The 22,663-nt window shown below is 38.2% G+C and overlaps 1 protein-coding gene across 6 annotated transcripts in view; it reads left to right on the top strand.

The window, feature by feature from the left end:
• The window catches only part of TNRC6C (trinucleotide repeat containing adaptor 6C), a 111,761-nt gene that overhangs the window by 43,479 nt on the left and 45,619 nt on the right, over positions 1-22,663 (top strand). For 5 of the 6 annotated variants that reach the window (XM_075044911.1, XM_075044914.1, XM_075044912.1 and 2 more), the window contains exon 4: positions 9,036-9,362. In XM_075044911.1, coding sequence (XP_074901012.1) covers positions 9,036-9,362 — 327 coding nt within the window. Of the gene's footprint in view, positions 1-9,035; positions 9,363-20,310; positions 20,507-22,663 lie in introns of those variants that run through there. The other variant, XM_075044916.1, reaches the window with a different exon arrangement.

Below are 22,663 nucleotides of genomic sequence, written 5' to 3' on the forward strand. Positions count from 1 at the left end.
GGAAACTCTTCAATGTGAATTCAATGGTTATCTATTCTGGTTAGTCTGCCAGCTGGCCAGTCAACCAGTGGGGAGCTTTGAACAAGCCACAGTACTGTTAACACCAATGTCTGTTTAAGAAAAGACTGTTTAGTACTTAAAAAAATGTGAAATGCAACCAAATGGAATACACTTTCCAGCTTGCTTTAATATTTATATGGTTCTAGCAGATCCAGGAATGAAGATTAAAATTCTTCATTCAATTAAAATTACCTTTAATTTCTAAGAGGTAATATGGAAGTCTCACTCTTGGGAAGATGATTTGCGACTGGGTTGTCACTGTGGGCCCTATAAATTATTATGATTTCCTCATAAAATACTGGTTTCCCACAGATGGTTGTAAAATCTTCCTGGATGACATATTTTCAAAGAAGGTCTCCCAGCATCAAAATTAGGAATTAATTTTTGACTGAACTGCAGTCCACTGAATAGGTAACAAATAAATTTCAGTATTTAATATCTATCAATTTATGGTGGGTAGTTACCTGCTAACTTCATGCAACGATCATATGTCTGAATATAGTTTTAGAATAAATTATGCTTATATCTTGATGAAGCCTGTGAAATGTGTTCAGATGAGCAAGTCAGACTGGGAGCTGCAGAGTGGGGTTTGAATTCATTCTAGCATAGATACCTTTTCACACAAAACCAGAACCATGAACATATGGGTAAACTTGACTTTAAAACTACTCCAAACCAAACAGGATAGCCCTCACTTGTGTAGGTATTTCCTGAATAAAATGTCTGTCTTACGCAGAATCAATTTTTAAAAACTGTTCTTTCTCCTGTTGTTGTAAAAAGACTTTCCGAATGTAGTGTGGGTATAAGCTGGTGCTGTTGTAGATGGGTAGATGTGTATTCAGAGCTTTGATTTCTTTTTCTTTTCTGGAGTTGGAAGCTCTGGCTGTTCTAATTAATTATGCAGTGTATAACAGTGCATTAAAACAGTTTTAATCAGTTGCAGTTTAGGTAATGTGTAAGCAAGAGAAATTATTAAGAACTGAAACTGGTTTCTAGAGCATGATGCTGAGGCTGGCTATATGACCACACCATGTACCATCACTCCTCCTAAAGCAGAGAGGAGACTGGAGCAGGGATGAGGGATTAGATAGTCTATCTTTTTGAGGAACTTCCTTGGTTATCTCCTACCACTAAAATACACAAAATTGAGTTGTTGAAGATGGTCGAGAAATACTAAAAATTGATTTAGAGATTTTCCATGAACTTTGCAGGTTCCTGTTAATTCCTATTCTGACTTCAAATCTCCTGGCAAAAAAATTCAAGTTCTGTGTAAAAGGTCTGAGTTGGTCTCACTGGTAGAAGTGAGAGAAATCTGTAGAGACTGTCGGGTAAAAGTAGGTTATGATGAGAGGTTTTAGAAGTGGGATATTGACAGACTAAGAAGGAGGCAGGAAACTTTGCAAAAGTCAAGAGGAGGAAGTGGAGAGGAAATGTCTGGAAGAGGAAGCAGGAGAAGATGCACTGTGGTCAGTTAGGAGGTCAAACGGGGAAAATAAAGTAAAACCAGGAAAAAGACTTTTATTTATTCTGAGTATTAGATGAATGATATATTCAGGAATTAGTACAAAAATGAAGCATTTTTTAAAAATAAATGGTGTTAAAGTTCTAAGGCCATAATAATGGATATGTTTTTACTTTTAACCCTAAATGTGGGCTTTGATGTCAAACTGCAGCTTCTGGTTACATTTTTAAAGCCAATTATGAGTACTATTGAAAAGTAATTTTGGGATTCTCTTGGCTTTAGACTGTAACTTTTCTGCAGTTTCTTTCAGGAGAAGTCTGTGTGCTCAGGGGAAAGGAAGATCCAGACAGAAAATTACCGCTTTTGTATAAAAACATTAGGAAGTAGGTTTTTATGCAATAGTTTACTGAAATACCTTTACTTTTGCCAGTAGATGTCACTGTGGATAAAAAATACCAGTGCTTAGTAGACAAAGGAGGTAATTTGCTAAAAGAAAATTCATCCTTTGAAAGTAGATTGGGGGGGCAACATTTTTTTCCAAAGGGAAGACTTTTTTAAGCATATAAAAATGGATTTCTTACTAATCAGGACATCTATTTTTGCCCACTACAATCCTGTATTTTTTGCTTATCTTTGCCTGACTTGGGTAAGTTCATGGCTTTCTGTCTGACTTCATAGGGGGTGTCTGTGTATGAGCGTGCTCCAGTTCAGCTTTATTTTGAAAGCATTTAGTTTTTGGAGGTTGCTTTAATAAGCACCAGTTGTCGCTACAGTGTGTGTGTGCGGGGAATTGGACATGGAGGAAGTGGCTTCATTAAGGTTGATTTGGAGGGGGGAGCAAGATGAGAAATAAAATTGCCCATATGATTGGCTGGGAGAATAGCTCTGAATTATGGGATCCATCTGTTTCCTGTAATGAATTCATAAACCCATCAAACAATGACCTGAACGAATTGCTGAAGGAAAAAAATAATACACTGGCATGATATGTTTAACGCAGTGAGGCATTGGCATTGTATAATCAAAAATTCTTCTCACATCCAGCACTTTGTAATGGAGCTGCTGTGTTTAATAGAAGCTGTAAATAAATCCTGTCACAGTAGCAGCCAAGAATGCATTTCTGGGTTTAACTGTTTCTCTTCTGGAATGCCTGCTCCTTCAAGGCTTTAGAAATGCAAGTTTTATAGAGCTGGAGTGGGGGATTCTGAAATATAGAGAAATGTTAATGAGGTGAATGAAAGGAAAAAGCTGCCATAAATCAGTATTATGTGGCTTAACCAGTTTCTTTCATTTATGCATGTTCTTTCCTTATGTCATAGAAATGTACTTAAAAGCTATTGTTGTAATTGAAATCTGTTAGACTGATCCTATTCATTATATTAATAAAATCCACCTACAATTGCTCGTAACACTTTTTTATGCAGTTGGGATTCCCGAGATTGTAATCATCAAAAAGCATATGGGGTAATTATTGGATTTGTTTGGGTAAAATTGGATTAAGAAGTTTAGATACCTTTAAGTACTGATAATTGTTACAAGAAAGCTCATTGTTTAGTATATGTACAGTTCTTAGAATGTAGAATGAGCAGATACCCATCACAAACATCTCAAGAGCAAGCAATCTTAAGGCTTTTATTTTACGCCTTTAATTGTATTTTTGCAAGAGGCTTTCTACTTAAATGTTCTTGCTTTAGCTCTTTAATCATGTGCTAGTTGTGAAAATCACTTTGTATTAAAACCTTTCTCCCATACATTTTAAATAACATTTTTATCATTAAAGCAAATTTAGCCATAAAGGCTACATTTTAATTCCTGGATTTGAGACAGCTGCCCACATAACATTAGCTGTGGCAGTGTATTACTTTCAGGTGAAAGGGTAGACAGGCTGCTCCTTCAGGGACTGGCAAGGTCTCTCTATAGATTGGCAGGTTGGCCCTTGGGGCTGATTAAATGTATAGCGCACAGAGCATCAGTGTTCTAGGCAGCCCCTGCTGACCACAGGCACTGCCATGCTGTATGCAAAAGGTTGCTGTCTGGTTTGCTTTTAGCCTGCAGTTTGCTAAAATATTATGTCTTTGTACGTTGTATGTTCTGCAAAGCATAGCCATCATCTCAAAATATACACGTTGTAGGAAGGAGAATGTCTAAATGTGTATAAAGATGCTCTTAAAGCAAGTATCATATGACAATTAATAATTAGGAAATCTAATGTAGACACTTTGAACGGTAGGTGTTTCTCACAGTGCGTATCAAATGAAAATTGCTGCTTAAACATTGCTGAAGATGACTTTAATAAATAGGTGTTGAGTTTTTTTGAAGAATACAGTCGTATTGTCATTGTAACACACATTCTCCAAATATTATTGCTGTATTTGAAGGCTAAATTCTAGCCTGATAAGAAGCTGGAATTTGGGAATCAAGCCCCTTCCTATGGTGTTGCTCACTTTTTACTTTATTTCCTGTCAGTGGTGCTATTAAATAGTTATTTTCCAGCTACCATGATTGTATACACAGTGTTCTTGCAAGAGCTTCCATTTAACTTGTCTTAAAAGAGAATTTCATATACAAAAAACCTCCACATTTCTACGTTGATTAGAGAAAAAACAGTATTATTTATATGTTGAAATATTTTTATTCTAAAGTACAATGGGTTTGATATTTTGATCTTCTTTGTTCTTTTTTTCCTCATCTATGATTCAGATATTTAGACGGAAACATTGTTTCTAACACTGTAATTGGGTTTCTCAGGCCACACCTTTGTGATGAAGCTGCTTTGTTAATTCACACTAAAGCAAAAATTAGGTACTCTATGACCTTAGGTCATATATAAAAATACATATATATAAATACATATATGTATACATATGTATGTATGCACGCATACGCATATTTGGAAGTGCTAGATGTGTGTGTGTATATATAGGAATAAAATGAGAACATAATGCTTTCTAAAAAGCAGCCTAGCCTGCCTTGCTCTCTCAAAGACATTTCCAATGAATTAGTATTCCTTAAGAAAATCTCAGGGCCAGACAAATACCGACTCTGTTGGCATTGTGCCAGTTAATGATTTTAATTCTCTTGTATACTTATTTAACTCCATGGAAAAATAATTTCTTAGTTTAAAAAACAAGCAAATCAAAGAAGGCTGTCGTTTCTTGCTTTACCATGCGGTTGTCCTGTCCAATCTTTTTTACTAGCTGATCGTCAGGACCTTGGAGTACTTCAGAGTTTGATGGCCAGAGCTGAGCTGGCTGGGTGAGAGATGTTGGGTGGCGATGTGGGGGAGCAGTCCTCATCCCCACCCGGCTGCTGCCTCCTGCCTGTCCCCTTTTCCTCCTCTTCCCTGGTGTTCCCCCTGATCTGCCTGCACAAGGGTTTGTGTGGCTAGTCCTGTTATCTGAGTTGGAGAAACTTCCTGGCTGAAATGGTTTATTATTTTTGGTGGATCAGACTATGTCTGGAGTGCTCTTTCTGAATCTTGTGGTTGTGAGCAAATCACATCTAGCTTCATCCTTTGAAATTTCAATGATTGTAAATGCTTACATCTTTGTAATAATAGTAGTAGTAGTCATCGTAGTAGTAGTAGTTAAAAATGTTTATGTTTCTGTAATAGTAGCAGCAGCAGCCATAGTAATAATACCCCAAGATCTCTAATTTTCTCATTTCTGCTCCCCATCTCCCAAACAAAATGGATATACACACTTTTGCTCAAAAACATAAAAAGTGATACTGTTTTAATTGTCTTTTCAGTTTGTCAAAGCAAGCAAAACTAAGGAGTTGGCTTTTGATACAATTTCGAGTTTGGATATCAGGCACTTTGATATGCACATACACAAGTCTAAGGTGGTGTAGCCTTCCCAAACCCAGGGTGACAGGTGGTGAGAGCCTGAGCCTGTGTTTTCTGTGCAGCAGGTTGGTACCTGCCGGACAGGCGGTGGTGTTCACCCACAGAAGCTGTGTGTGCCCTCCTGTGGCAGGCTGTCCAGAGAGAGCTGGAGAGATTCATTTCTGGAGAGACTGCTGTTCAGTGAGAGGATCAGCTTAATTCATAGGTTATACTACTTTTTATTTTTTTTAAAGGCCAGGTGGAATGTTAAAGTCAACAGGACTTAAGAAAAGACCCATTAAAACTAAGTAATATTTTCAGTCATGTGGGAGTTAGATTTATTTATATTGTGGAAACAAAATAATTCTCAGATACATGTTGAATATGCAAATTTGATACTTGAAATTAATTATTCTGCACTTCGTGACATTTTTAGTCTACTTTTTTAATTGTCAGAGTTAGGATAAACTGTTCATTTCCAAAGCTGGTGGTATATTTTGAAAAGGCAAAGAAGGTGTTATTCTCGGCTCTTCAGATGTTATTGGTACTTTTAAATTTTTTTTATATTCAAAGTTCCTTTTTTGTTATAGAAATAAGCACAGGTGAAATTGTTTAGGCTTCCAAAATAAAAGTCTTGGAGAAGCAAAGTGCTGATGGTTGCTGTCAAACTTGCCATATTTTTGCTTGTCCAAGTGCCTGCTTGCTTTGAAACTACCCTCGACACTACCTTGATGCCTGTTCACTGCTTCTGCTGTGGAAGATGATCAGTTTTCAGGTGTGTGAAAGCCTGCAGAGAGGCTGAGTACTGGTTTTACACCATATATATAACAAGATGAGATCCAGTTTTGCTCTTGTTGGACACGCTTGTGATGAGCTGGAGGAGTACTCAGTTCTGTGCATCTAGGAAGCCCAAAGGGTTCCTTCTGGGTGGCCGAGCAGCTCTGTAGATGCTGCCAAGTGAGCAGAACAAACTGGTGCAGTTCCCGCCAGGCGCTGCCATCCCCGGCCGGTGCTGTGCCACTCTGCTCCTAGTACCCCAACCCTGACTCGCTCCTGGCTGTTCTCAAAGGGACCCGGCACCGCTGACCTCTCTGTGCCAAGCTGTGCAGGCAAATTCCGCTACAGACCAGGGTGGGTCTGGCCTGCTTATTTCAGGCGAGGTTAGAGTGGGGCATATCAAATGCATGCCTGGAGTGCAAAAGTAGAAGGCTGGGGTGTCCTGAAATGCTCAATAAAAAGGTTTAGGAAAGACCATGAGAAAACAAAAGCTTTGTGTGAGTGCCAAATAAGCTGGTGGATTGGGTCTTTAAACTTGTTTTTTGGGAGATCATTAGAAGCCTGAAAATTTATGCTTTCATGGCTATAGGCAGTGTGATACTTAATATTAGCAATCTCACATCCCAAACTGAAAAACTGCTGAACTAAAAAGGCAGTGGGTGCTCTAGATGGGTGCAGTAGCTTACTATGCAGTTTAAATGAGCACTCGTGACAATTCAGTATTGAATAATCTCCTCTCTCTTCTCCTCCCTCCTGTTCTAAACCATGTAGAAGATTTGTTACAGTAAGGAATAAAAGGTTCAAATACTGTAACAGGCAATGCGTTTTGCCTAAGCAGAGAATAACCAGAATTTATCCTTACTTTTAAAACTTAGTGCTGTTTTAGTTCCAGTAGTGTTTATAGGACATTGTATTTTGTCCTGGTAGTAAGGAAGAGGCTAAAACTATGGAAAAGAAGCAGTTGAGATGCTATTTAATATGTTTTAAAGGTTTCAGACTTGAAAGATTCAAGAAAAGCTTGTGTTACTCTTGTGAGGAAATACTGATGTACAAATAACTGTAAAAATTTATTTCTCTGCAATGTAAACATTAGTCACAAATTTATGTCTTCAGCCTATCCTACAGACTGGTCAATACATTTATTAAATCAGAGAGAAAATAAGATATGTTGAGGTGTTCTTTCTGTCCTAGTGTGAACTGGTTGGCCGGTTTGGTACCTGTGGTGGATGTGCTCTGCATATATTGGGGAATTAGTATCTCTCTGTGAAAGACAAAACCTTTTGTATTATTAAAAGTAGTGCTAACATTGATTAAAATAATCTTCATGCTTTACACGTTGGAATCCATTTTGCGGCTGAAGTTGAGTGCTTCTTACTACAGATGAGAAAGAGTTTTCCTTTACTCATTTGTGAGACGTGGAAGAAGAATGGTATGGGCTTGTTTGTCCTCGTGCCCGTTCACTTGTGTTCTTGCAAATGTGTAGCTTAGTATAAAACTGAAATGTGATTTACTTTCTTCAGTTACTCCATTTCAGAGTCAGTTCAGAAATGAGAAGTGCTCTGCAGAGAAACATTGCTATGTAACTTTGCAAACCACAGCAATGGTTCTTGTACTCTTCAGTGGGATACAAAAACTTGGTGTTTTTGTAAGACACTGAATTAAAAAAAAAAAAATCCCCCCAAAATAAACTTGTAATGGCAAAAGAGTTGTGCAAGTCATCCACTGTTTCCAATGAAAGGAGCTAATTATGATCAGAGTTTTAATCATAATTTTGAAAACATAAGCCCCATATTTTTGAAGTCCTTAAAAATAATTTATTGAATAAATTGCGTGCGAGCATAACTTTTTTGTTTTGGTTTGTTGTTTTTTTTTTTTTTAATTCCCAATACATAGAACATATTTGTGCCTCAGTGGAGGTACAAAGCATTTGCACATGTGTCTACAGATTGGGTAAAGCAGGAGTAACATAAATTAATCTTTACTTGAAAACTTTCACTCTAATATACACACTTTCAGTTGAATTAATTCTCTGAAATGCAAATTTCACAGCATGCTAGTTACTCTGTGCCACTATTTCTTATTTAATGTTTTTTTCTGCACATTATTTGAGCATAACAAAAATTATTTCTAGCCATCCTTTTATTTATTGGGCTTTTATTTACTGTTTTAGACTAAGTGTTCTTAGACATCTTGTTTTGAGAACAATCCAAGATGTCTTAGAAATGCTGGAAGTGAAAACATCTAAGAAGTTTTTCCACTTGCTCTGTTGTAGAGTTGATAGCAAATCAGTGTTTTTCTTCTTAAGCCTTGTACTATCCTAAATCATATTTAGTATAAACACCCAGATACGTACATAGACATATACATTTGTGAGCCATTTGAGTATTGATGTGAACTTGGTTGTGTATATACAAACTGTTCAGTCTTCAGCCGATATGCTCTCTCCTCTTCTCACACAGTGGGTACCAGATATTTATAGTAACGAACTTCTCTGTTGTGTGCTGCTGACTGCCGATGCAGCCTGGGAAGCGGGAAGTGTGCGAGATAAGGCCAGGGGGTTGTACAGTTAAAAACAGACATGTAGGCTCTCACAAAGAGTTGGGTGTGAAGCCTTTATCAGCTGTATTCTGGTACATAAATTTTACAGCTATATAAAAACAGGTTTTTTAGACGTAGATTTCAAAAATGTTATATAACAATTTAGGAGGCTACATACATAGTAGACTAGCCCTGAGTTCTGGTCGTAACACTTTTTTATTTAGAATGTATTTTACGTATTTTATAGTCCCTGTTTTGCCAGCTCTTGTTTGGGAGACTGGAAAACATTATCCATTTGCTCAGTTACAGGAAAAAACCCCCACAACTTTCTGATACTAAAGCAAATTTTTTTTTTTTTTTTTTTAAATGTAGTGCCAGAACCTATTAAGACCAGTTTAAGCCAGCCCCAACCTGCCGGTACCGGTACCAGTACTTCCACCAGCACTATTACCAACAGCAGCAATGGCAAGCGTGCATCTGCTAATGGGCAGCAGCCAGCTGCGTCCCGTTACCTGCCTCGTGAGGTGCCTCCACGCTTCCGCCAGCAAGAACAGAAGCAGCTCCTAAAGCGGGGTCAGCCACTGCCTACTGGGACTCTGACCGGCACCAGCCCAGCACAAGGTACTGGACAAGCAGGGGCGAGTCCTCCTCCACAGCAAGGAGCAGGTGGACAGCATCATCCCAGTAAGACCCAAACAGGTAAGAATCGAAACCTAGTGAGATACTGACTCTTTTTTTTTTTATGTAGTTTATGCCCTCCACTGTTAACAGAGATGCTGCGAAAACATAAGGAATGTTAAGAATTGTCTTAAAATAACAGGATTTTAAGTGAAGTGTATGCTGTTGCTCTTTTTCTTACAGAATATATGATGTCATTTCTACGATCCAGTTCTAAAAGGTTTTCTTACTTAGATGCTCAGACCTGTGGGGTCTTTTTCTAGTTCTTTTTCTGTTTCTTTGGTAGTTAGAATGCATATGATCTTCAGGAAATGTAAATATTTCTTCAGTGATCATTCTCACAGAAGCATTGTTAATTTGGGTATTTCCAAGTTTTTTTACTATCATTTTGGCAATTTTAAAGAGAGTTTTGTATATAATTACATGTAAAATGTAAATAAAAAATAGGAAGTTTGCTTATGTTGTGTTGTGACACTTTTATGCCTTTATTTGCTCTCAATTGTTATTTTCACATTAGGAAAATAATACTTTGGGAAAAGTAGTTGAGTATCTTAGTCCTTTCTACCACTTCATTCCATCCTTTGCAGATAGACACACTGACCTTCCTTTGGCTATTGGAAATAGCATATTGAGGAATAAGTCTCTTAGCTACCTTTTTTTCCTGAAGCTGCTAATGAGAAAACAAGAAGCAGCTCTCTTATTTGCCCTTCTGTGCTAGAGATTGTGTAACTTCTACAGTGGAGATGAGCTTAGTCAGTAATTGGTATATATCACCTTTTTCATCACCGCTATATATGAATGTCATGTTAGGCAAAGCAGGGAGTGTTCTAAGACACAGTTATCTATGGCTTAGAAAAAGTTAACTGGACTAAGTCACAAGGGGATTTTTGATATCTTGAATATTAGTAATTTCTGTATGATCTCAAGTGTTGCTCATTATCACTCATTAACGCTGTCAAACATTACAAAATTTGGATCTGAACTGCCTGCAGTTATCCCTTTGGGCATTAGTGAATCTTTCACTGTTTTTGCTGTACTTGCTGCTGAACTGAACTCCAGCAGAGGAAGTTTTATTTGGTGTTGTCCTTACAAGTTTTAGTTAGATATGAAATTCATCCCTCTCAGAAATTATAGCTTTTACGGTTATCAAGATGCATTTGAAAATACTATTCAGCTACTCTGCAGAAACACAAATCTGAAAATGCAAAATAAAACAATTGTTTATTTACTTAAAATGTTGGGGGTTTCTAGGGCAGGAAGAGGTTCTGCTTCTGTATTCTCGACTATTTGGCTTTAGTGACGTGGAAAGTAGTAAGTTCCCACCAGTTAGAGCAGCATTCTCATCGTCTTTGCAGATCACAGTTCAGCAGGGGTGGTGGCTGACATTTATGGCTTCTCTTTGATTTGGAGATGTTTGTTAACTGTCAGACTAATGTTCTGGTTTATATATATATATATATAATATACATACATATATATATGTATCTATGGTTGGTTTTTTCAGAAATCTAGTAATTGTTTATATGGTAGAAACAGATTGACCAAGTCAAGCGGCTCAGTATTAGACTTCTTCCAAGCATCATTATAGATGTATCTGAAACATCAAAGATGTTTCAGAAACATACTGTAAATCATGAAACAAACTCCACCGTAAATTGTAACATAATCCATAAAATAACTTAGCTTGTACTAGGTGTCTGACTGTGATCTTGCCAGGTGCATTTGTACCTCGAGGTTTTAGACTTCTTTTCCTGGTTCCTATTTTAACTTGCTGTATAAAATAAGCACTTGTTTCTGCAGTTCGTCAGCCTGGCAAGTATCAGCAGAGGTTTTACCCTGTTGAATTAGTTTGCTTTTTTATTCTTTTGCTACATTTCTGTTACCATTGGAAAAATTCAGAATACAGTAAAAACTAGTACAAATGAGAGGAAGAGTGCAGCAGCTTTTCAGCTTTATATTATATGCCATATTGCACAAAAGTTAACCCATATCAAACTCTTAGCAACAGTATTACTTGAAAGCAATTAGTGCACAGAGTCAAAATTGTCAGGTGGTTGTTTACTATGTAAAGTCAAAACAAAAACTTTTAAAGGCACGAGGAAAATCCGTGCACAGTTCTTGGAGCAGGGAAAAGAATCTTAGACAAGCTAAATCCTTGGCTACTTTTTTGTCTGCTGACAGCAAGAGGTTTTGTTTTGAGACTTAAGTGGTTGCATCTTCCTTGTAGAAAGAAATTGCTGAATACTAGAGCTCATGTAGTTCTCTTTCCAGCAGGTGGAGCATCAGTTCATTTACTAACTACAAACAGTTAGAGAAGGAAAAAAAAATATCTATCTAGCTCACTTTAAAATGACAACAGCTGTGTGCCTGGCTGCTTTGTGAGGCTGAGAGAGGAGTATAGCATACCTCACTCCTGAGGGACCTTTGCAGCCATGAAGTATGTATATTGACAGTCTTACTTGGTCTCTCATCCTGGCTTCGTCTTCACATTGACAAGCATAAAGACCAAAGAAGTAAGAAGAGTATCCAGCGAAGGCCAAAACCTTTTCATCTCAACTGTTAGGATTTGAGTAACTACTAGCTTTAGAAAAATTTGGGGATTCTATATCCTGAAAGCCTTCAGCACTTAAGTTACAAATTTTCCATGAAATGTAATTCAAACTGGGTCATATTTTTGTGAATATGAAAATAAAGAATTTTAAACATGAGGATTCTGACTAAGCAATACAACATCAGAAGGAAACTCCTTGCCTTCCTCCACTTATCAGTAGGAACTGTATTCCTTTAAATGTCTGTCTCTGGTTCCCTGAGTAATTCACTGTTGTGGTTTAACTCCAGCTGGCAACTAAGCACCACACAGCTGCTCACTCACCTACCTCACAGTGGGATGGGGCAGAGAATCAGAAGTAGAAGTGAGAAAACTCGTGGGGTGAGATGAAGACAGTTTTATAGGTAAAGCAAAAGCCACACACGCAAGCAAAGCAAAACAAGGAATTCATTCACTGCTTCCCATGGGCAGGCAGGTGGTCAGCCATCTCCAGCAAAGCAGGGCTCCAGCACGTGTAACCATTACTTGGGAAGCTGAACCCCATCACTACAAATGTCCCCCCTTCCTTCTTCTTCCCCCAGCTTTCTATGCTGAGTATGACGTCTTATGGTCTGGAATATCCCCTAATCAGTCAGGGTCAGCTGTCCCAGCTGTGTCCCCTCCCAACTCCTTGTGCACCCCCAGCCTGCTCGCTGGTGGGGTGTGGTGAGAGGCATTAAAGGCCTTGGCGCTGTGTAAGCACCGCTCAGCAATAGTGAAAACATCCCTGTGTCATCAATGCTGTTTCCAGCACGAATCCAAAACATAGCCCCATACCAGCTCCTGTGAAGAAAATTAACTCTATCCCAGCCAAAACCAGCACATTCATTTACTAAAGAGTTTGCAAATAAAACTTCTCTAGGGAAGTGAAGGAACAAAATAATCGGAGTTGGCCAGAAGAGAATCAGTGTAGGTACGTGATCCATGTCTAAACAGGAGTTTTGTCTGTCTGAACAGCACCTGCATCGTAGAAGAGTGATCACTTAATGAATATTATTAGATGTCTTCAAAGTCTAGAGACAGTCAATAATGCATCAGTGCTTAGGGCTTTCTTGCTCTCTGGTAACCTGATTGCCTAACCAGAGCTTATTAGACCCAGGCTGGATTCTGCCCAAGCAAGTCTCCATATGTGGCTTCTTTATACTTATGATGAACAGTAGTAACTTCCCTTTGATGGATGACCTGGTACTAATCAAAGAGCCAGGATCGTTGTAAGCTAGCATCTTGTATCCAGAAGATGCTTAATGTAAATTCGTGCCTGTAGCTTTTCTTTTTATGGGGTCATATTCCTTCATAGTTAACTTGAAATTATGCAACCACGTTCCTTCCAGGCCCTATTTATAACTACCTGGATACAAGGAAGGCTGTTAGAGAGGCATTGGCAACCTCTTCACTGTAATAATCACACTATTTTATCTCTTTATTCTCTTATCAGCAGTCTCTGTTATCTACTGCCTTGGCCTATCCAAAACACTTATCAGAACTCTAACTGCAGTGTCATGAATTAAAAAGGGTGTTCTGCCAATGTAAGGCAAGTTGGAATTAATGACCACTAATATATTCTTTGTCAGGTTTATCATCTGGAAATATCAGTGAAGTGGATGAGAGTAGTGATTTTTTGTTTTCTCTTTTAAGATAATCTCTAAAACATTAAATAGACAAACTGTTAAGAGACAAAATTAAAACATTTCAAACGGCATAGAATATTTTAGAAATCTTATCCCTTGAAAACAGTCTTTTATTTATTGTTAACTATTATGAAACTATCTTCTGTAGTACTTTAGAGTGTTTTCTGTAGAATAGTTATTTGTCTGGAACTTTTACCTTGAGCTGCAAAGTTTGTTCTTGACATGCCCCTTCTGTAATCCTTTTTAGGATTACACTGAAGGAAAGCTGTATTTGTAATCTATGGGCAGTATTCTATTATCTAGTCTAGTTTGTTATTTTTACTTAAAGATGGAGCTTTTCATCTCTTCCCTACCCACTTTGTCAACTAACTCCAATAAATGTGGTGAATAGTTAACTTCCCTCATTAAGGTGTGAGGCATTAATGGAATGGTCCTTTTGCCATATGATCTAAAAGAATTAAGGTAATTTCTGGAAGCTACCATGGGAGATTAAAAATAACAATATCCTTCTTTGTTTCTTTACAAATTATGAAGTTTGTATAGGAGTCTCCAGGCAACCACTGTGTGTTTGATGATTATAAGAACAAAGATCAAAAGAAGTAATCAGTTTTTCTTGAAGATGCCTTTCACTTTTCTGCAATTCAGCAATGTGAAAGCAACATCCATCAACTCAAAAGAAATGTACCATGTCCTGCAGGAGTCATGATGAAACTTCTGCACTTCTTTTGTATTGGCAAGTAGAGTATTTTGTGGAATGGATGAGTAACATATGTTTCCGAAGTCTAAAAAGAAATGAAAGCAAGTAATTTGTGCAGTAGTCAAAATGAGAAAACACCCAAGCATTGTGGAAACTGAAGAGTTATGCTTTTAATTTGTTCTATCTGCTGTTTTCTGGGAAGTGAGGATTTGACAGCAGTTACAGAAATTTATTTTCCTGCTGGGGGCTGATGCCAGATTCTGTGCTGAACTTTCTTCTTTTTCTATGAAGCTGGAAGGTTTATTTCATGTTTCAAGATTTCCTTAGTGGCAGTTTACATATTCATGCTTGTGGTGTGGCATGTGCATGTTGAAGTAAGTGTTGTGGGCAGTTGGAAGTGGCTGAGTGCCGTCATGTGGCAGGTTAACTCTTCTTATAAATCCGTTTGTATTAACTTTGTTTTTGATAATTTTTTTAGGAAGCAAGATAAAAAAAAACCTGCTTATTGTTAAAATCATGTCTGTCAGTACTCGTTTCAAACATCCAATCCTTTAACTGTGGGTTACTTTAGAGTTCCTTCTAATAGGGGAATTGTATATGGTTGTGAAGTCATATTTGGAGAAAAGTTTTAGGGAGAGAGAATACCTCTTCTAAAACCAGTCAGTATAGTTGGAAAACACAGATAAGCTTTGACATACAGTTGTTTCACCAGATCTACCAAAGTAGTAGTGACCTTCATGCCAAATGCATGTTTGAGCAATTGACCAGTTTAGCTTATTGTGTTTTGTGATGACTGCAGGTAAGGCATGTATATGCAAAAGTAGTTGTGAAGCATACAGTCTCATTTCAAAAGTCTGACTTGAAAAGATTTAGCTTGACTTCCTGGAGGCATGGCAAACAGGGTGATTTTTGACAAATAAAGCACATGTGAAAACTGCCTTTATGGAAATGATTTGCTGAACTTTATCTCTTTGGGCCCATCGTCTGTAATTCCATTAGCAGAATATCTTTGTTGGCAAAACATTACTGTGTTTTTGCTTTTAGTTGGAAAGTTATAGAATTAAAACCAGAAACTTTAGAAATTGATTTATTCTGGATCTTCTGTAAGCAGTGTTTTTCATATGTAATAGTTAAAACACTAAGTGCTATGAAGTAGAAAGTGGGGATTAGATAGTATATTTATTCATCTTGTTTGCACACTTTCTATGTATATCATTTCACACTTTAAATAGCAAATACACTTTTTTTAAAGTGTGCTACATAATACCTGGAAGATGTGCTTTGTTGTATCATGGCTGTTGATCTTGAATGAAGGTACTAGCATGGTGATGTTTCTTTGTAAACACAAGAACTGGCTATTTATACTGCTTCTGTGAAAGGTAACTATATAGCAAACACATAATGTTTATCTGCAAGAAAACTCCTAACAGCTTTCAATTTTTGCATCATTTGATTAGGTGTTCACTGTACAGCTCGTCACTATACACAATGTTTCTGCAATGTGGCTATATAAAAGTTTTCCTACTAGTGGGATCAAATTTGATGCTATGCCATTTGTTTAAAAAAAGAAAAGGAAATTACCAGAATTTGTTTTTATTACTCTTTTGCCAATAGTCTCATCGAATTAGCATTGTAAAGGGATGTTCAGGTACCACCAGAGGTTGCATGAGTGGTGATTATGTTTCTTTCTTCTCATTTTGTTCCTCGGGGCTTTGTTTAGCATTTGGTAGTGCTTGTTGTCTGGTACATGTCCCTGGAAATCAGGCAGTGTTACCAAAGGTCACTAGTGACAGGTATATGTGTAGACAAAAGGAAGTTAAAAAAAATCATACAAGGACAAAAATGTAGCAGTTAAGATGGAGATGGGATCTAGCCAGTAGGTACTATCTGGATGTACTCCTGAGTGATGAACATTTTCTGATACACAGCAATAGGGAAGTCTGGGGGAAGTGAGTGTCAGCTAGTAAAGGGTTTTGTCTCCCATGTAAATTTTCAAAAAAACCCTCATAATGCTTTGAATATAGATAGAGAAGTAGCAAGCTCTGTGTAGCACAAATATGGGCATTATGAATGAAAAATGATGGTAAAAGCTCATCAGTAAACTAATCTTTGGAATGAATTTTTCTGTATCGTGTATGTTATCTGACATCAGGCAGCAGAGCGTGAAAAATAAATCTGCTGCTTCAAATCTATTTGACAGTGATTAGAATTTTTCACCGGGAGAAGGAAAAATAGAAATCTGTAAAAGGATAAATGACTGAGATGCCTTTATAGTTTTGTTGTCCTCACTTTCAGAGGGTGGGGCTGTGCAAAAGCATGACTCCTCAAAGGCCACTGCTTTTGCTTTAGAATCAGTAGACCTGCATCCTGCCTCCAGGTTCACTGTCGATGGCTCTGCTCTGGTGATAGCCAGATATATGAACTGCACAGGTGTCTGGGGGGGAAAAAGGCCAGGAGACAAAGAGTCTGGCAAGTTGTTAAAATGTGCAGATGGCAATTTTCTGACAAAGCATGTGAAAAGACCGAGTAGCAGGACCTGTCTCTGATGGTGGAGAAGTGAAGGTAGAAAGCAAATAACTATGGTCAAAGTGACCAGGAAATGAGTGTGGTCCTTGGGAAGAGCAGAAAGGGCGTAACATCATGTGGAAATATCGGAAAGCTGAATTTGTACAGCTCAGGAAACAGGGATGGTACTACAAGAAATAAATAAAAAACAAAGAAGTTTGTAGCTGTTAGGAAAAAAAACCACAAAGAACAAAGAGATAATACTTTCATAAGTCCATTAGTAGTAAAAGGAAGGCCAGTGGAACTGGTCTGATGTTCAACAGGGAGAACCATTGATAGATGGCATCAGGAATACTTTAAATGCCTTTTCCGTTCATCTGTAAACTAATGATTGACTTAGAACTAAGACTAGAGTGAGTTAGAGTACTTAAGGAAATAAAATGCTTCCAGTTATCTGGAAGTGATGAAATTCATAGTATACTACATTGAAGATGGGTTGGAGCAATCTGGCGTGACGGCATTCTTTCAGAGTGTGAGAAATAGAAAACAGAAAATAAAACACCTGATGTTAAAAGGCGAGAAAGGAGAAACTGAGGAATTACAGATCAGTCAGTGATCTGCTAGAATGATACTAGAAAAAATAACCAAAGCAGCTGTTTCTGTGCATTTAGAACTTTTCAAGAGAGAAGTACAGAGCCAATGCGGGTTTGTAGAGAGCAGGTCGTGCTGAAGGAGAGTAATTCCCTGTCAGCAGTGCGACAGGCACTGCAAAATGAGAGGGAAAATCATGTCCTAGAAGTCAACTTGGTATAGCCTTTGACAGTGCTTCAGAAGACTTTCTCGTGATGGATGTGTGGTGGTGTAAATAAGTGGGAAGTATAAGATGAAACTATGTTAAGAAGAGTCATAGCTGCTCAGGAAGCTGTAGACAGGGAGCAGCTATCAGTCCTTACTGGTAAAATGAGAACGTTTTGAGTGAGAGTACAAATTTGTCCTCTGATATTTGCATCAGTCTTTTGTCTATAAGCAACAGCCTTCATTAAATTTTTGAATGATACCAAACTGGAGAAGAGTGCAAGGCAACTGGAAGATAAAATTACAATATGGAATAGTGGTGACAGAACCGTGTAATTGAATAAGAAATAAAGAAAAGGGATAGGTTATTTATTTTGGCCAGAGCAGCTCTGTACACAAATACAGTTACGTGAGTATCGCGCTGCAAAAATGGATCTGGAGTTGGTCACGCGGTAAACCAGATTAATGGTGTCACACTGTTGAAAAGATGACAGACATACTGACGGATATAAACAGTATGGCTTCCCATGAGGCACTTCTGATAAGGCCTCTGAATATTGAGTCCAGTTTGGGGTACTGTGCCTTCAGAAGGAAGTGACCAGCTGGAAGAAGCGCAGAAGAATGCAACAGTAGAGATCTTGAAAACAAGCCTTGCAAAGAGTGAAGGAATTGGAGCTGTAGAGTTGAAGGGAAGACTGGAATTAGAAACGCAGAAATACCTAAATGACTGCTGCAAGGAAGAAAATGATATGTTCTATATGCCTGTGATGGATCAGATATGAAATAATGGGCTTAAATTTCAACACGGAAGATTAAGGTTAGACATTAGGAAAAACGTGCCCGTATGAAAGCTATCTTAAGAAGTGAGACAGAGCACTTGGTAATGTGCAGTCTCTGTTGCTGGAGGGTTTCCTTGGTGGGTTGGGTAAATGTCACTTAGTGCGCATCAGGAATAGTTGCTTAGATCGGGTGAGTGGTCTGCATAACCTCTCAAATCCCCTTTTTTAGTCTTCAGGTAACTATAAGGATTTCAAATTTATCAGACACTTGCCCTGTTGAGGCTGCCACAAGACAGGGCACGTGGAAGGGCACAGATGCGCTCTGCCAGCACGGGCCGGAGCGGAAGCTGTACTTTATTGTGCCCCAAACTTTGATGTGGGCTCTGACTTTTCCTTGGGGTTCTGCATTTCCTTCCTATGGACCCTTGTCTGGTAAACACAGTCCCTTTGATTTGGTGCCCTTTGTAAGCACCTCCATCTGTAAGCTGAAGTTGATTACAGGAAGTTTATGTTATTAATAAGAAGAATACAAGGAACATGGGAATGTATCTTATGTTCTCTTCCAGTTTTGACATATCATTTTAACTAATGAAAATTTCAATCATGTATAGCTGGTATTAAAGGAATATAATAATCCATAACAATATTTTGACTTTAAAGTTATGGCAAAATTGACTCTCAAGCTTAGTTTCTAATTGCATTTGAAATAGTTTTCTGAATGGAAATAAAACCCAGCTGATTTGATTCTCATTCATCTGTTGTTTTTAAAATGAGGTTAAACCCATCCAGTATTCAGAGACTATTGCAAAGAAACAGAGAATAAATGTCTTCAGAAGGAAACCAACTATTTTCAGGAGTACTTCAGTGGAACAGTTCTTGAGCCAAGAATAGCAGCAGCGATTGTGCTTTGGTAGTGAAGTGGCAGCAATTCTGAGAATGCAGCCAAACCTTTAAAGAGACATCAGTTGTGTGCGATCCAGTGCAAAAGGGCGAAACTGCTCAAACGAACACCTGACAAGAATTGAAACAGCAAATTTAAAACGTGCTCCATTTACTGTGTAATTAATATGTATTTGGGGCAGATAGGAGGGAGGAGGAAGAGCAAAGAAGTGAGAAGGAGAAATAATTGTAAAGGAGTGTATTAGACACACTGGAAGTTTGTGTGTAAATTATCCTTTGGGATTTGTACATAGGCATTGATAAAAGTCCTCTAGGTGTGTTGTCAGAATCTGTGGTGATATTTAGGTCCTGAAAATGATAAGCTGCCCCCTGCCTCTGTCCACGCTCTGTCTGTTCATGTCTCAAAGAGGAGCAGTGCTCTCCAGCCTGTGGTTGTTAAAAGACGGGCGGTCGGGCGGTCTCCCCTTCTGCAGGAGGCAGAAAGCGCCCCAATTCGTGCGGCTGCATTGTCTACGGCAGTTGTTCCCTGCCTTTATAAACAGCAGCGCCTTTGATTAATACGCTCTCGCGTTTGCCACTTAGATCTTTTTGAGATAGAGGCAGGGAAGTCATTAAGGGCTTGGCAGCGTGCCAGCACACGTCTGGGGTTTGGTGCGGCTCTCCCTTGCCAAGCGGTGGGAGCTGCTGTTGGGGCTGGGGGGGGCGGGGGGAAGATGCCAGGCAGGAGCTGCCGTGGGTCGTTGGGGCAGGGGGGGAGGACGGCGGGCAGGAGGCAGGAGCTGCTGCCCGTGCAGGCGGTCGGCAGCGCCCGCGTCTTCTCTTGGCTGACTTTCAAAAGCGGGAGAAAAGCAGCTAGGGTGCTAATTGTAGCTGGGTCCTGAAGTGAAAATGTTTTGTGACAGTTGAAAGAATTTAAAGAGGAAGGAAGATCGGTTTAGTGTCAGCTGCAATTAGATAATCAAAGCTTAAAAATCCCACTCTGTTGATACCTTCACCTAGAGTTAAGGAGCGGAGCAAGGGGAAGGGGGAGGAGGGCTGTGCGTGGAAAGGGCATTTCCATAGCCAGTGCAACCGAGGCCCGACCGAGCTTGCAGGTTGTCTGGGCGCACGCTTGCACAGAGAGATTTTCTTGGCAGCTCTACAGGATGAGGCTCACACTGTACACAGCCGACATATTGAAGCCGAGAGCCCTGGAGAACGTAGATGCAGGAGTAGAAACAGCTCTGCACACAATGTAGCGTCTCCTAGGATGGTTGGGCGGCTCCTTTCTTCAGGTATTTTATTACCCATCAGCCCTTTTTAGAGCCAAAAAAAAAAAAAAGAGAAAGTAACCCTAACCCTGAGAAAATAGCATCTGCTTCTGCTAAATCAATTTATTACATAACATTTCAGAGAGAGAGCAGCAGCTCAGCGTCCTAAGCTTTTGGCTGCATTTCAGGTTTGATAAAATGGCGTCTTCGCAGTGAGCTGCTTGCTAAAGATATGTTGCACTGAGCAGAAAAATGCAATTATTTGGTGTTTTCTAGTGCTGCTTTTGTTTTGGAGAGGTAGCATTTAGTGGAATCGCTACTAATAATGAAAAATGTTGTTTATTTTTGCTTGTTTTCTTAATGCATTTAAAAGCTTTCAGCATCAGAGAAAAGGAACTACATTTTAATGTCGTAGTGCAGAAAATTAAAACAGGGTAACAGGCTTTCCCACTTCTGTACCTAACTATGGTTTAGTTTTAAATTAAATAAAGCTGTTTTATTCAATGCATCCATCTCTTCTCTGTCTTTCCATATTAAGTACTCTATTCAAGATTTCAGCTTCCTCACATCTATGAGGCTTGTTGTAAGTTAGCTTTGTAAGTGGCTTCAAATAGATGACAGTTTTCAAATTCGTCCTCTCTCTCAGCGTATGCATAGAGCTGGATGTAGCAGGTAACCTGAAATATTAGCACTACAATTCCCAGATTTTGTGCTTTATTATATTTCGCTCTTCAGAATAGATGCTTGTGTCATCTTTTCTTTTTCTTTTATGAAATTAAGCTACATTTGATCTAGCACTTAAAATGTTTCTGGCAATTCCTGTTTATTTTAGATTTAGAAAAATTCCAGTGTAGTCTTTTAAATATCTGCTCATGTTGAATTGAAAATATTTCTTTTGCGGGGAGAAAGTAATTTGCCCTTTTTTCTCAACTTCCTACTCAGAATCACTAACCTTTGTGTGACAAGTAAAATCCCCAGTAGGACTGTCACTGGCCTTTGGGATTTTTCTCTATTCTGCATGTCAAAGTAAAGAACAACATCGTCTGTAATCTGTCCTTTGGGCAGGACAGGATGAGCCAATGAATCTAGTTGGTGTTACGCTGACTAACATGAATTGAAAAATAAAACTAGTAATAAGAGAAGGGATCACTATTAGGTCTGATTTAAAATTGGATGAGCAAAACTATTAATAATGTGGTTCTCATTAAAAGTTTATCCCAGGCTTTGCCATTTCACACCCTCTCCATACTTAGGTTCCTAAATCAGCTGAATATTGTATTATAGTTGAGGATGCTTAATTTTACTGTGCAGCATTCAAACTAATTACAGTAATGGAAGTTATGAAGATAGAGTTACTTTTGACTTGGCTGAATAAAAATGAAAAGAAATATTATTGTAAGTGACATTTTCAGAGGAGCATTGAAGTTTTGGGTAAATTGGTTGTGCAGGCAAAGTATTTTGCTTTTCTAAGAAATGCATGCAACAGCTTTTTCCATTTCACTCTACTCGTACTTTACATTTGTAATTATGTAAACATTAAAATTATTTTGCAATTAATTATTCATATTCATTATCAAACATAGCAAAAATGTTTTCTATTTTTAATAAGTACTAAATTGAAGTTGGTAGTGTGTTGGGTACAGTACGTAATAACACCTGTAATCTCCTCCCATCCCATTAAGGTATTATTTTAAAAAACAAACAAAACAAAACAAACCCCAATTTGCCCCTCATGCTTATTGGTAATACTGATCAAAGTTGTGCATTTTTCAGGTAGCATGTATGATTGCAATTTGACAGAAATTGTATGCTTGTTTAAAACATCCTCAGATTAATTTTTCCTTCCTGATTGCCAAAGAAATGTTGTTAATCATTTAACAGGAACCATATTTTATAAAAGATGCGTAATTAAGATTTTTTCAAAAACAAAGTATTAATTTAAAAATCAATTTCACTTTGTGGTGTACCAGCACTAGGATTTACTAACACAAAATACCTGTGGTTCCTGAACATTGTGCTTTGTTTAAAATCTTTGCTCAGATCACAGAGGAAGAATAGAAATGCTTCTGGTGGACTGCAGTACTTTTATTTCTGATTGTTGCATAAATAAAGAGGAACTGATTCTTAGGAATTTTTTAAATGGGTTTTCGATTTCAGTCTTAACAGCTTTGAAAATAAAAG

Source organism: Buteo buteo, chromosome 13, assembly GCF_964188355.1.
Source record: "Buteo buteo chromosome 13, bButBut1.hap1.1, whole genome shotgun sequence".
Lineage (NCBI taxonomy): Eukaryota > Metazoa > Chordata > Aves > Accipitriformes > Accipitridae > Buteo > Buteo buteo.